Genomic DNA, 15,273 nt, shown 5'->3' with positions numbered 1-15,273 from the left:
TATAAGGTACCTACCTCGGTACCTACACGCACTTATAGTAGGTATTTTTAATTTAGAATAAAAGAAAAAGTATAATTTTATTCTTACATGTAATTATACCAACAATAACCAGTCGAACAAGTTCATTTTCACAATATCAATCACGTACCAATTTGAGTAAATAAGAACTTCTTAGTTTAATACAGGGGCACCTTGTTGAGTTAACACAACGTTTACAAAAATATTTACCAATGACAAAAACAACATCTAAACATATTCGTAACAATTATACAATGAAAACAAGCCAGTCTTTTCTTTTCAACATAACAACAAATAAGCACAAATCAACATTTATCCTAAACAACTAAAATCACTCGCCCTTACATACGAAATAATTATTACTACTCACACTCCTTTGAATATTAATGACTAGCCTTTCATATTGCCAGTCAAACTCTATAGCAGACATTTATCAGATAAATTTAATTGTAACATGAAAGACCAACCCTTAATGAATTTTTATAACGCCATGCCGACAAAAAATGATCACTTAAGTACCGTCTAGAAAATATCACCAAACGTAAAAATTTGTACCCCCAACATACAAGTCATTGGGGCTAATTTTTTTGCTATCAGCTACAGTATCTAAGTAATCGAGTAAGTACCTATTACTATTCCTGGTACCTACAGAAGTATATTTACTAAATTGCACACCCCCGGCTCACCTATAATAATAATTAACAGAAAATTTCACAAAAATTATACCTATATGTTTCCCGCCATAAAATTTTTATCAAAATTTTACAACCATTTCTTTTTTTACTAAAAATGCGGCATCAACAACTTTACCACTAAATTTCCTACCCACAATTCACACCCTTTTTACAGTTCTACGTTTTCGGAAGTGGAAATATGAAAATGAAACACACACTCGCAAATACTCAGCTATAAAGCACTCCTAAATGAACACAGTTCTTTTAAAGTATATTCCTATACGATAATACAAAGTAATTTGAATTGAATCGAAATCACCCTGTATTATCGAATATCTGCGCTCGTTTATCTGTGTTAAGATAAAACCCACCTTAAACTTGACAAGGTACTACCGTCGGAGTTTCGGCTAAAGTAAGTTTAACTACGGTTATTTCTTTTCGTCAAGCGGCCGTTGTTCCGGTGTTACAAGATACGACAGGTACTGTTTGACATGCCATAGTGGCCATATTGTTGCTAATAGAGTTCGTTATACCGCACGCTTTAAGTTCCGTAAAAATCTCGGTGAAATAACCAGGCTCGGCGTTGATGCGTAGCATATTTGAAGAGAGTCTGTTCACTATGTCTAAACACCGGTCCCAAAACTTCTCTTTGGAGTCCTCGACGAGGAACGGTTTCAGCGGATACGATATTTCGTTACCCATATACGAATAAGACAAATAGAGGCAAGTTAAAACGACCGCTTGAAGATCTTGCTCACATTCGACGCTCTCTTCCACTAAATCCCGCACCAACATGTACACGAAGACAACATTTGCCGGATTTATAAAAGCCACGTCCTAAAAAGAAACACATTGAAATATTTCCGTGTAGAAAAATTGGAACAGGTCACAGTAATTACCTACTTTGAAAGTAGGCTTTTTGATCGATATACAGAGATAAAGTGCTAAGGGATCAAAATGTCTGATATTTCGAGGGAAAAGGATTTTAATTTATTATTGCGATACAGCAATTCATTAATCTTTTCGTTAATGGCATCAGAGGGAATGGGTGTTACTACCCCTAGTTCCCTTTGAGACTAATATTCCACGTGGGGGAAATCTAATTGCCTACCAAGTTAAATGTCTGCAGGCTTCCTCGAACTGATGCGGCAGACGGTACATTTTTTATTAGTAAACATGGCGAAACTAAAAGGGGTAATAAGAGCACACGTATAATACTGTTTTGGAGCAGACGTCGACGTCGGGCGCCGCGTAGCCAGGCATCGATCGTGGGAAAATGCAGCGGACCAATTCGCTTCTAGGAATGAAAGGCCGCGAAGATAATAAGAAATAATTTCGTTAGCTGGACGAGCTTACATCGGAGGTATGTAGGAGAACTGCCTACTGAAATAATTGTCCAGCGCCTGACGTGTGCAATAATATTATAATAGATTAACAGGAAACCTTGACCTAAACCTTATACAGTTTTGGTCGCCCATAAGCATGCACAATTAGCTAGACAAACCTGCCATCCTTGTAAGAGAAGGCTTCTGTCAACAGTTCTGAGCCACATCACAGCATCTCCCGCTTGAAAATCTCGCAGTCTGTAACATTTCGAATGCAGATAGATTCCCAAACATTTGAGTAGTTCGGACGTAGAAGCTTGAATGACGGTTTTCTTGGGTACCGATGTGGGGACTACCTGATTTTGACTATTCACAGAGTTGTGTGACAGTAAGGTTTGCTTATTACTGATTTTGTCGCAATTTATGTGATGATTTGAGTTGTTGTTAACATTATTCACTCGGACGATATCCAAAGCCAGCGCTGAGGTACCTATACTCTTCGAGTTGGAGTAATAGGAGCCCTGTTTGTTTTGCTGTATATTTTTGTTCTTATCGACAACTGGATGAATGTTGTCTACTAAGGGCTGCCGGAACACAGTAACATTTTTGTTCTTGTTGTCTAGTTTCTTCTTGTTGTTATTGGTAGTCGAAAATCTCTTCCACGATAACGCGTTAATAAACAGCGAATGTTTTTTGAGGTTCTTCTCGAGCGCATTTTTCTCCGAGATTATTCTCGCGTTATCGTTGTTATTAATGTTGTTACAGTTGTTATTATGGAGGTTGTGGTTCGAATTTGAGTTCGTCAAGTTAGTGTTGGATTTGTTTTCGCGATTTTTCACATTGTTTAGCTGTTCGTATGAGAAATTATTTAGGGTGAAATCGGTAGTTGATGTGCTCGTATACACCGGACGGCGTTCGCGCGGAGAAAAACTCAGCACCGTGCCCATTTCGACGGTATATTTACCTTAATTTTACGGGCTTTCCCGTTTTAAGATTAACACATTTTCACACTGCGTATCATCGGGTTGGGCGACCGGACGACACCGTTACGAAGGGTGGCCCAGGGGTCGATCCTTGGCAAATAAAGGCGCCGGCGCCAAGTACCCTAGCAACCTGGTGATGTCATAAGAAATCAATATACTCCTACATCCCTTAAGATATACCATAGTTAAGAGAAGTTTTAACATTTAGTATCACGCCATTCCCAGTGTCATGCAATTTTCCTTCAAAACGCACATTTCTTGCTCGAACGCGATCAAGCAATATTACCTACCCCTTTCTTTAAACTCACTAACCCGCGTGCCTCCGCAACACCAAATGTTTACACTAAATTTTGATTTTCTAATCGTTTACAACGACGTTACATGCGGCTCGTTTCCGTTTGGGAAAAAACCGCAATTGCGGCTACATTTCCTATCAATAAGGTTTAGAAAATCTTCAAGGCGTTAAACTCGGCACTGATGGCTGAAACGAAAAATTCCGATAGCGAACACGCATTCATTACGTATTCCGAATCATAACCTACAGGATCAATAGCTCAACTCCCCAGATCTCATAATACCTGTTACTCAATAGTTTAGGTATATTGTCAAATTTAGCGAGGCACTTGTCAAACTTCTTTGTTTTAAACGCTGATAGAATATTGGATTTTTGACTGCGCATCATAAATATTGAGAATTACAGCCTCGAAGATTCTGAACATTTTGTAATTTTCCGCATTAGCACTTTAGCATACGTCGGTATAGATCAGGGAAGACGTATAAAGACATTCAAGGTGCTGAGAATCGAATTTCATGAAGTATAATGTTCATTTCGTAAATTTTCCACATATTTAATAATGAAGGGAGTTATAAGACAGATATGTTTTAATGAAATTTGCCGCTGGAAGCTGACGATATATATGGAGGTAATTATAGTGGGGCAAATTTGTCAATGACTCCTATCTAAACCTCGACCTCGAAATAGCACGCCAAATATCCCATATACTATATGGCATATAGTCAAGTCAAATTAGCGCAATTTTGGACAAATAAAAACATTAATCGGTAAAGATCTGAATTTTGGTATACACATTTATTGGGACTTTCTATTGAACATACTAAAAATCCCTGTCAAAATCTGTTGCGCTCGGGACGCCATCTTGGAAAAACGGTACACTTTTCCAGTTTTTTGCCCATGTCTCGGCAACTATTACTGATACGAAGAAATAGTTTACATGAAAAATATAGTTTACTAAATTCCCTATAAAAAAGAGTATTTACATTTGTTTGTATCTCCAATGCTTTAGCTGTAATCTCACGCTGAATGCGTCAGAACGCGTTTAGGCCCCGTATCGTAGTTATGGAAGGAGACCGTCTTTTTTATGACTACACCGAAAGCTGTAAAAGCACCAAAAAATGAACAGAATCGTCTTGCGATAATGCATTCTAGTAATGACATAATGTTTCATGATACGATCTGAGACAATTTTTTTTCGGGGCTCAAAAAAAAAATATCGACTACACCAAAATTTCTCTGGAAAACACTTTTTCGGGGCTCAAAAAAAGGCAGTGTATAACCTTCCTTTTTTACCAAAAATCGAATACACCAAAATTTCTCGGGAAAACACTTTTTCTTATTAATTTTGGGGCGTAGAATCCAAAACAATTCGCACTTTTTCGATTAGACTTCTCAATCAAAAGTTATAGACTAGAAACCAATTTCGAAAGAAAATTCAAATTTTTCCGTATCAATAATTGTTGCCGATTTATAGGCAAGAAACTGAACAAGTGCTCCTTTTTTCCAAGATGGTGCCTCGAGCGCAAGACATTTTGACGGGGACTTTTAGTAAGTCCAATGGGGAACACTAATGAATATGTGTACCAAAATTCAGATCTTTACCGATTAATGTTTTTATTTTTTCTTATTTGACTGGACTATAACTGACCTATCAAACAGCACACAATTTACTTTTTTATTCTTCCAAAATTTGTTTTTAATTCTTGTGCTTATTGAGCCTTCCACTCTCATATTCGGTACAATATATGTACTTGGGGTGGCAGTACTCACGTTTAGCGCATACTTGTTCTGCAAAAACGCGCTATTAGAATTATATGCTCTTTACCTTTCAATACGTCGTGCAGACCGATTTTCAAAGAATTAAGGATATTGATGGTAATAGACACCTACATTCTGGAGATATGTTGCTTAGGGTTTACAAAGAAATCGTTTTTTTTAAATCCTGAACATGTTTACAACACTCGACAGAAGATGTACTTAAACCCTGGCAAACACAGATCATCATTGTTTCAAAAAAATTTAACGTTTCGAACGTGTCAAATTTTTAATGCACTACCGCCAAATATTAAGGCCATTAAAACCTACCAAAAATTTAGATTTGCATTAAAACAATTTCTAGTAGAAAAAGCGTACTATCACCTAAATGAATACTTAAACATTTGAAACCTTTTAAAATATTTATTGCATGTTCGTCACAATTTTAGAATGTATCTTTTAATGTGTTTTTTTAAATGTGTCGGTTTGTTTTAATATGTTATACATTTTGTAATTTTAGTATTTGTGCTAAGTTTATTGTTTGTATGTATTAGGGACATGGTGTTGCCACCTACTATAAGGTAAAGCAACAACGAATAAATAAATGAAATGAAATGAAAGTCGTGTACCAGAACTCCTATACTAAAGCACGAGACCTACATTTACCATTTTTTTAGAGAATTATTTCTGTCTGTGACTAATTGAGAATGGAGCACCTACATAAAATATGCCATGGCGAGATCTATACAAGCTCAAGAGACATATAAGTAATAAGTATTCCTTAGTGGAAGGAAGATGCACTAGAAATGCTACAAACTAGATCCCGAACTTTTTCAGACATGGAAAGCGTACAATACGATTCGAGATTGCAATAGGGACCAACTTAGGACACCACCTCTTAGTATAAAACAATAATAACATGTAATGCAAAAAAATGTATTTATTATATAATTATTAGTTTAATTAGAAAGAAAATGCAAGTGTTAGAGAATTCCTAAAGACTTTTCCACCACAGCATGCGGCTGACCGGCCATTTCCCTAAATTCGGCAGTGTTATATAGATCTTCCGGCCATACTTCTAAATCACGGCCGGTTAAGGCATCGTGCATAGCATTTGAAGACGGCAAGAAAGGCAAGCGGCCCACCTTCTTCACCGCCAGCAGTTCCATATTTAACCGTAACGGGGCGTGCATTCCTTGCGTGTTTCTTAAAATTGCCATGTTCATCGCATCTCGATTCTTATGATACTGTAATCGGGATATTAATTTTGTTTGTCAATTGGAAATTAGGGGGGCTCATACGTTACGTTCCGATGAAATTAAAGGGTGTAAGTCGGCGTCTATTTCTCGACCTGCCAGTCCGGATGTGAGAAGTGTAGGTACACCAACATCAGTGGAGTCTTCGAGGATGGCTTCGTTAGGCGAGCTTGGTTTTGGTTTAATGGAAGGTAGTGCGAAACTCTGCAATTAAATTTGTAATTGACAATAGTAGCCGACGATTCATTTACCTACCATGATATTTGATGAGAATTTTACGAACTGTGGATAACACACAAACACCTAAAACTGTATAAATTTGTTAGGTTAATAAACACTTGCATGACAAGCACAATAACTTCTTTGTTCATAATAACTGTTGGTAACCCTGATGTATGTATAGGGTAAATCGAAATTTATGTGGACGTTGCATGTGCTGCCTAACAAAAAGGGGAGTACTAACTCCGTGAATATGCACCTTTTTAAATAAACCAATCCTTATTAGCACCGATGGATAAATGTCTCTTAAACTCAATGTAGGCTTTGAACGTGAACATTTTTATGTAATCTACAATAATGACGAGAGTATTAAATTGGAACTTGCCCCCTTTTCAAGGAAGTTCTTTGGTCGTGGATCGTTGGACGGAGAGTTGACCATAAAAGTCACGTCCAACGATCCACGACCAAAGAACTTCCTTGAAAAGGGGCCAAGTTCCACTTTACTACGTTATATGTCCTGAGTAAATGAAATACAAACTGCAAAAATTTGTAGTTGGTACCTAGTGATTTGAATGTTAAAAAATCCACTAACGAATTGATCCCGTATATGGCGGGAATTATCAAGTATAATTCTGATCGAGACAATTTCTTTGGAGTCCAGAATTGATACAAAGTGATCCAAAATTGAGTAAGCAAGAACATAGGAGATAAAAGAAGAATTGAAAAGATTGCGAAATTAAAGTTTCAGATATTTCAAGGGATGTAGACAATTGGACATGCCCGAGGCAACAGTACCCACGAGAAACTGTAAATAATACTATGAACAGAATCTAAATAAAATTATTAAAGCGTACAGCTATAAAAAGTGCTACACCAAAACACCTTAGAAAAATATTCCTTGCAGTTTAGATTCAGTAATTTACACGGGCACAACATGGCACAATATTAGCAAGTCTGGAAAACCTCTGAAGGGATCTCCCAACGAAAGAAAATGATTTTTTAAAACAAAACCCATCAACTTGTAAATTGCTCGGGTGATGGTTGATATAAAAACCCGCCCTACACTAACTATAAAAAACAGGCAGAACAAAATAAGATAGAACTGAGAGAAAAAAAGAAAAAGAAATGGATTAGAAGTTAAACCAGCAAAGGATGGAAAGCCAACGTACCAAATCACAAGTGGTGAATGCAAAAAGGGTAGTGCTAGCTACACAATACAATACACCTTAAATAAAGTCCGCTGATTTAATTATTTGAGATAGGGATACAAATAATGGTACAAAAAAACAGTTAGAGTACTGTTTACCCTAGGGCCTTAGGTAAAACTAGACAAAAAGAACAGTTGTTTAGTCGCCTCTTACGACACGCAGTGCCTTCTGCGGTAGGGTTATTCTTTCCCGACCCTACACGGGTAAAACGAATTCTAAATGTTAAAACCACCATAAAGACGAAGTACAGAGTCGCAGCAAACAACAAATAGTTCGTCTTCCACACAATGATTATCAATTTTTGTCGTAAAATTTGAAGAATTTTGATTTCGAACACAAACACAAAAGGTTCCCAAATCTCTTCATTCTCGGCCTGTGAGTTACGATCAAAATAAGGTAGATCCGTACTTTTTTCAGCGAAAACATCAGCGCAAGCAACCCCCTAATTAAAATTGGTCCTTTACGTTTTCCAGTTTTCTCTAAATTACATTCTAGAAGTATGATCAGTTTAGAAGACTTAATTGTGAAATAATTGAAGGTAAAAGTGAAAAACGTCCTTCTCTTCAAAATAACCACAGAACAACTGGAGATACGTAAAAATTTCTACAGCACCCAATTATAGCCTTTTTAATTCCAAACATTTTTGTCGCTGTCATTTTTCTGTACGACAAAAATTAAGACAGATAGACGTTTAAAACGTGTATTAATATTATGCAAGCACTGCCTTGTTTTAGCCCTTTAAGCTCACATCATTTCAAAACTAAGTTTTAAAGGGATTTGATGTAAATAGCGTTGTAGCTTTTGTAAAAACCTACAAAATAATTTGTTTAATGCGCTTTCTATCATAAAAAATAAACGAGTTGTTAAAAAAACGAATCCAAATGATCTACATGACCAGTATACATATGTTTCGTTCATTAGAATCTGACATACACACTTACATCAATTCCATACACTAGGTATATAATGTAGGTATACCGGGTGAATGCTTTCAAACCGAACATAGGGAATTAACATCCGAAAACAGTTTTTCGCTCCCCAAATTAACTTAGAGGGTTCATAATGGCACCACTGGAATTATGGCATTATGAACTCTCTAAGTTAATTTGGGGAGCAACAATCTGCGAAAAACTGTTTTCCCATGTTAATTCCCTATGTTCGGTTTGAAAGTATTTACCAGGTTTACAAGGCGATTCAAATAGAATATCACCACCTTGAAAATCTGAACTGTAGTTAAAGAAACAAAATAGACCCATGGGTTATATCAAAATGAAGAGTATTAAAGTAAGTTTTTTCCACTAGAAAATAGGTTCACATCAGATATTCAATATGACGAATAACTGTCGTTAATAATAAATTATTAACTTTTTGAGGGTAAATACCTTTTTTTCCATTAAACCACAATAGGGGTTGATTTTTAAGGGTTGAAATATTGAAACAATATTCCAAAGCATCTAACAATCATTACTCAACTCATCTGAACCAAATTTTGCTCATTTTAAGCTTTTAATATGTAGTTTTATAGGTTTTGGTAAAAATGGGTAGTTTTCGCCCCTGAAATATCAACATCGCCCATCGACATAACATAGATATTGAAGTGGAGGGTAAGTTGAACCAAATTTTCATGCAAATCGATGCATTTTGAAAAATTGCCAGGATTTACACTATTTTAAGTTTCGTTTCCTAGATAACATTTGATTGAGAAGTCTGATCGAAAAAGTACGAATTGTTTTGGATTCTACGCACCAAAATTAATAAGGAAAATTGTTTTCCCGAGAAATTTTGGTGCAGTCGATTTTTGGAAAAAAGGAAGGTTATACACTGCCTTTTTTTTGCCCCGAAAAAAAATTATCTCAGATCGTCCCGGAAAAAAATTTTCTTATAGAACGTGGCCTTTAGAATCCATAATTTCAAACGGTTCCAAGATTGGGCTACTAGTTCAAAAGTTACAGCCCTTTGAATTTTCTTTCGAAATTGGTTTCTAGTCTATAACTTTTGATTGAGAAGTCTGATCGAAAAAGTACGAATTGTTTTGCATTCTACGCACCAAAATTAATTAGAAAAAGTGTTTTCCCGAGAAATTTTGGTGCAGTCGATTTTTGGAAAAAAGGAAGGTTATACACTGCCTTTTTTTTTGCCATGAAAAAAAAATTGTCTCAGATCGTCCCGGAAAAAAATTTTCTTATAGAACGTGGCCTGTAGAATCCATAATTTCAAGCAGTTCCAAGATTGGGCTACTAGTTCAAAAGTTACAGCCCTTTGAATTTTCTTTCGAAATTGGTTTCTAGTCTATTGTCCTAGACCAAAGGAACATTTACTAGCACAGAAAACGGGACATTCATACGTTTTTTTGTAATAAGTATGATAAGAGAACCACATTTTTTGAAGGTTTAGTCAGTTTTTGGGCTGCAACTTTTTGGCCCGTTAGTCTACATAACTGAAAAACTTTTCTTACATCCTTATATCTTTTCAAAGCGATCCGACGTTTCTAAACAAAGTTATCGTGCACACGGACATACACACAGACAACAGAGAGACAGACAGCCAATATAAAATTAGAAGCGATCTCGGGGATTGTTATTAAACGACAAAAGTGTAAAATGATTATACATACATGAAAAAATTGATTTTTTACTATAACTTCTTTGTAATAAATGCAGCCTCGACACCATAACTAACCGAATAGCGAAAATAGTAGAACAATAGCTCTTAAGATAAAGATCTAGTAGCAACCGAAGGGAAGGACAGACGGACGGACAAAGTTGTCACAATAGCACATTTTTTTTGTTTCCTAGGTCGTCAACAAAAAGGCTATTCTTTAACTACTGTGTAAATTTCGTGGATGGTGGGGTGCTGGGAATTTTAGTAACGTTTGTAATGGGCAGAAGGGGGGGATGGAAAAGCTATTTAATTTTCCAACTTGGTCCAGATTAATGCCATCGATGTTGAGAGTGTTATTGATGCAGTAAGCTCCTGCAGTCCTGTCAGTTTTCGCGCCAATACAGGGTGTCTTAAATTGAGTAAATTGGCAAAGTTGTGTAGTTTTTGATGCTGATGGATATTCCGATGCGATATTTTGAAAAAAATAATTCGTTTTGTATAGAATTGGAACAAAGTGAAAATCGCCATTTTTAAAAAGTTTAAATATTTTAATTACAAAGAGAGCTACCTATCGAAAAAAAGTTTTAAATAAATGTTACATGATTCGATGGGATAAATTCAATGGATGCAGGAAATACATTGTAAACTTCGAGACAAAAATGTAAGGTTGACTGCTAGAGAGACATTATGGCATTATACTAAAAAAATGCGTTTGATCTACTTTTTTATTTAAGCATGCACCACTATTTTTTGGTACGGCAAGCATATGTCCGAACGTCCTTTTAGATTAGATACTCTACAGCTTTGCTCTTACATATATCAAATTTCATAAAATTTTGACAATCTTTGGATTAATTTATGCCTATTTTATTGCGATAGCCGTTTTTTGAACATTTCAAAATTTCATCAAATGTCGACGTTTTAGACCATTTTAAGCAACTTTTAAAGAATATAATTTTTTTCCGTCTGTAGGTATGTACGTACGTACGTACGTACGTTTGTTGGCAATTTTCTGAGAAAACGGCTCGACGGATTTTGTTGAAATTTTGTATATATGTTTTAGGCATACCGAACAGAAAAATAACGGGCGGGATTTTTGAAAAAAAATTTTAAAGCGCCGTAACGGCATCGAACTTTTTTTTTCAAATAGCAACCTAAAATTTTTGTTCTATTATTTGGAAGACCTCATTTTCCTGTGTACAACCTACAAAAAATTGGGCCGGGTTATATTATCAAAAAACGGAGAAAAAAATTGTCAAAATCAAAAAATTGTGTTGCATATGTGCAAAACGCAGCGATCTTGTTTCTGAAGCAATTTCCCGTCTGTAAGTGCGTACATATGTTGGCAATTTTTGGTTTCAGGTAGGAAGCTATTCTGTCAAGAATTTGACACCTGATTTAAAAATTCGGTTAAATTTTAAAAATTCCGCGCACGGGCCAAAGGGTCGATGCCCTGCAGAAAAACGAACACCGGTGTTGCAGGGGGAATTTTCAGAAGTGCTATTTTGGAAGAGTACAAATTTTTTGCCCTAGTTACGTTGATTTTTATTATTTTATTATATCTACCATTAGGTAATTCATTGAAATTAACACAATTACACTTAAATGCGTTATTACGTTAGTCATTTTCGTTGAATCTCATTTGCATAATGCATTTTTCATGTCATTATTCATAGAGAGATTCCTTTTCCTACAGGGAGGGAATCTCTATGATCTCGAACCCGAAAAAGTCACAACATTTAAGAAATTCGAAAAGATCAAAAATCCATTCTTGACGTTATTCAATGTTAATTAGATAAATAACGAGGTATAATAAATAAATACTCTACATGTTACAATTACACACTTAGAACATAAATAATGACTTTGGTACATCTACGCAGTTATGGCAACATTATTTTGGTGTACTCGAAGCGTCGGAGAAAATGGGTTTATCCGTCGTAACTTCGCTTACAAATCCCTTGACACCAAACATCGCACGAATAGACGGCCTGAAAATCTCCAACGCCCTTTGCAGCCGAATGGCGGAATTCTAGAACAAAATAACAATGCGAAACCAAACCAAACGGGTGACACTTACAATCATTAAATCGCTGATCGCGGTGGATACGCGCGTAATTGTGGTAAAGGTAGATCCGAACAGCTGACTAGGAAGTTCAAGGGATGCAGCTTGTCCCTTTTCAAAGATTACTATGTCCTCGGTGGTCGTTGGGCGCCTGGTAGTACTCGATGGCTTAACAAATGAAGTTGAGATTGATTTGCTAGGCTAAAATTTCGGCTCATTAATTATTCACTAAGACGACTCACAGCAGTAAGTATGCATTTCAACCGCAATAAAACGACGATCAAATACAAAAAAAATTTATTCAGTTTTAATAACAAGTTAACATACATAAATTACTGTACATAATTTACATAGAGTAAAGCTAAAGACAGTCATGAAATATATACATACTGCAAATGGGTTGATGTGTGGAGATAACAACAAAATGGATTTAATGAGTATAGGGCAAGACTTGCAAGTTGCAGAACGAATTTAACGAGTATAGCCACCATCATCATCATCGGCTATTGACACTTTCACACCCACATTTGCAGTAGCGCCACCGCCTCCACCCCCGAATAAACTACCCAAATTAAAACCGCCGCCGCCGCCCGAACTCGACCCCAAACTACCGCTTGTAATTTTGCTCGTTACAAGCGTAATAAGTGGAGTAGCCGCTTGCAACTTCTGCCCTATTACTCCCGTGATTGCTCCGGTTAGTGTGGCAACCGAATCTTGGGGTGGTAAAATTCCAGCTGCCGCATTTTTTGCAACATTGGTCTTATCCAACTGGATCACCCACGCAGTTTTCTTATCGATAAATTTGTTGATTTTCTGTGAATTACGTGAATGAAAGCGAGCGGGGTGGGTTTCTGTGGGGAATGGGGTGAATGATTCAACTTACGTTAAAGACGAAGCCCAGTAGAGCGTTTTTGATCGCATATTTGCCATCGGTTGCCGCTGCTACTCCTCTTTTATCTCGATCATCAACATCGTAAGAAATTTCCTGCAACGAGAAGAAATGGTGAAGCACAACTGGTTTTATTTGTTGCATTTGCATATGCCGCACAAAACGCTTTCTCCGTACTTGACGTAATAAATTCACTTTTGATTTGCTAAAATTTCATTAATCGAAAGATTGCGTAATTAAACAAAAAACAACCATCAAAACTTTCGATTTCATCTGCAATATGCACTTTCGCCTCTTTCTCTCGCTCACCTGTATGGGATCGATCGCTGCGTCGGTATTATCGATTTGCCTCTTTATGATAATCCTGCTCTCGGCAAAATGCAACACTAAGAGGATTCCAATAACATTCCAAAACTGTCGCATCTTTCCTAAAATGAAGAAGAATATTATTAAAGGCGCACCACGTACGGAAATTGCCAAAAATATTAAGGGCTTACACTCAGCTGGCTGGCTTAAGAGTGAATGCGGTGAATTTTAAAATTCCTCTGGTTTCTAACGTCTATATGTAGGTCGCTTGCTTTCGGTAAAGATGGCGAATGTTAAAGCGAGTTTAGACGAAGAAAAATGAAAGGGGTCAAGGAGGGTAATCCAATTAACCACTTCAGCTGATAGCAAGACCATGTGGACCCCCTCCCCCTCCCCAAATTGTCATCTGGACCAACAAAATTTGAATTGGGACGCGTTGTCTGGAGAAAATTGGGAATTGAGACAGTAGGACAAGCCTCACTACGTTCAACGCATATAAATCAGCGTTAGCGCAATAACAACTTATTACAACATTGATTTTTTGACACTGGTCAATATTAATAAATTGCTCGAGCACGTACCCTACTTGGCTCGCCATGGTTAAGTGGTGATCTCTGTCAACTAGGTACATCGAAATTCGAGTCGAATACAGTAATTACACAATTAAATAGACCTTTAATTACCAATTACAAGTTTTTAGTGTTGTCATTTACCATTAAACACTTACTCTGTTGCAATTTTAACCAATGTAAAATTATGTTACCTAATAAATGTAGGTAGGCGATACTTTCTAATCCTTGTTCCTTTGCAGTTTACTTCGATTTGAACCCTTATTAAATTTCGCATTTAAGCACTGCTCTCGATAATTCTAGTATAACGTGTGCCGGCGCTAAAACTACTCAGATAGCCGTATTACATAATGAATGTAATTTTCCTAATTACATGGCTGCCTGCAATTTTTCGCGAACCAATTTTAATGAAGGACGAAAGCGAAATTCGAGGCGTTACTGCTTTAAATAAATTACGTTTTAATGTATATTTAAATTAACAATAATTATAATAACGAAATAAAACTTTCACGCGCTTCTGTTACCAAATATAAAAATTCTATAGATACCTGAAATGCCTTGCCAAAGTTGATACTAGTCTTCAAACCACCCAACTGTGTCACTTTAAAGCTATGAAAGTGTAAATTTCGCGCTCAATGTATCCCGAGCGCATTAAAATTGTCAAGATACACTTACGAAAATTGTAATAAGACGACTTCCCAATTATGAATTTACAATCAAGCACACATGACACTTGCACTTTTGAATTCAAACGGTTTTGTCTTACCGATACCAGTAGTCCCCACCAGATTACCGGCACTCTCTCTTTTTTTTAATACCGTAATAACTTTCAGATCCTTGATCGATTTCATTCTCCGAAGAAAGTGCAAGTGTAGGTATATTTCCAGCGGTTTCGGAAATTTTGAAAACTAACCCCATCGTAAAAATGAAAGTACAATCAAATTTCCGCAACCGTTTAAGATTTTTGAAAGTTAATATTGCAGAAAAAAAACGCGGAAGTTTTACTATTACGGACCTTCCCTGTAATTTTCTATGGATCATCAAACTTCGATGAATTGAAAATTTAGTGATGTATTTAATATAATTCGTGTTCATGTATTGATTATACTA

At 36.4% G+C, this 15,273-nt stretch overlaps 3 protein-coding genes across 5 annotated transcripts; all 3 read right to left on the bottom strand.

The window, feature by feature from the left end:
* Positions 1–72: 72 nt before the first annotated feature.
* On the bottom strand, positions 73–3,446 carry LOC116169840 (cyclin-dependent kinase 5 activator 1-like). The gene is made up of 2 exons (XM_031486019.1): positions 2,197–3,446; positions 73–1,529 (listed from the first exon to the last, which is right to left on the bottom strand). The coding sequence occupies exons 1-2, from the start codon at positions 2,962–2,964 to the stop codon at positions 1,134–1,136; spliced, it is 1,164 nt and encodes a 387-aa protein (XP_031341879.1). The 5' UTR covers positions 2,965–3,446; the 3' UTR covers positions 73–1,133.
* A 2,524-nt stretch (positions 3,447–5,970) lies between these two features.
* On the bottom strand, positions 5,971–6,720 carry LOC116168516 (proteasome maturation protein-like). The gene is made up of 3 exons (XM_031484405.1): positions 6,562–6,720; positions 6,352–6,510; positions 5,971–6,297 (listed from the first exon to the last, which is right to left on the bottom strand). Exons 1-3 carry the CDS (start codon positions 6,562–6,564, stop codon positions 6,034–6,036), a joined length of 426 nt encoding a protein of 141 aa, XP_031340265.1. The 5' UTR covers positions 6,565–6,720; the 3' UTR covers positions 5,971–6,033.
* Positions 6,721–12,105: 5,385 nt separating this feature from the next.
* LOC116169300 lies at positions 12,106–14,949 on the bottom strand. 3 transcript variants are annotated; one of them, XM_031485364.1, is made up of 5 exons: positions 14,712–14,949; positions 13,598–13,716; positions 13,283–13,384; positions 12,415–12,600; positions 12,106–12,366 (listed from the first exon to the last, which is right to left on the bottom strand). In XM_031485364.1, exons 2-5 carry the CDS (start codon positions 13,709–13,711, stop codon positions 12,229–12,231), a joined length of 540 nt encoding a protein of 179 aa, XP_031341224.1. In that variant the 5' UTR covers positions 13,712–13,716; positions 14,712–14,949; the 3' UTR covers positions 12,106–12,228. The 3 variants fall into 3 exon arrangements, with proteins under 3 accessions (XP_031341224.1, XP_031341222.1, XP_031341223.1); XM_031485362.1 differs by lacking the exons at positions 12,106–12,366; positions 12,415–12,600 and adding an exon at positions 12,682–13,212 and having other exon boundaries at positions 14,712–14,948; XM_031485363.1 differs by lacking the exons at positions 12,106–12,366; positions 12,415–12,600; positions 14,712–14,949 and adding exons at positions 12,682–13,212; positions 13,786–14,673.
* Between the last annotated feature and the right edge of the window lie 324 nt (positions 14,950–15,273).

The sequence above is a fragment of the Photinus pyralis genome, unplaced genomic scaffold (genome assembly GCF_008802855.1).
Source record: "Photinus pyralis isolate 1611_PpyrPB1 unplaced genomic scaffold, Ppyr1.3 Ppyr1.4_LG4, whole genome shotgun sequence".
NCBI classification, from domain to species: Eukaryota; Metazoa; Arthropoda; class Insecta; order Coleoptera; family Lampyridae; genus Photinus; species Photinus pyralis.
The sequence above is the reverse complement of the archived record's forward strand: the minus strand, read 5'-3'. Positions and strand labels throughout refer to the sequence as shown.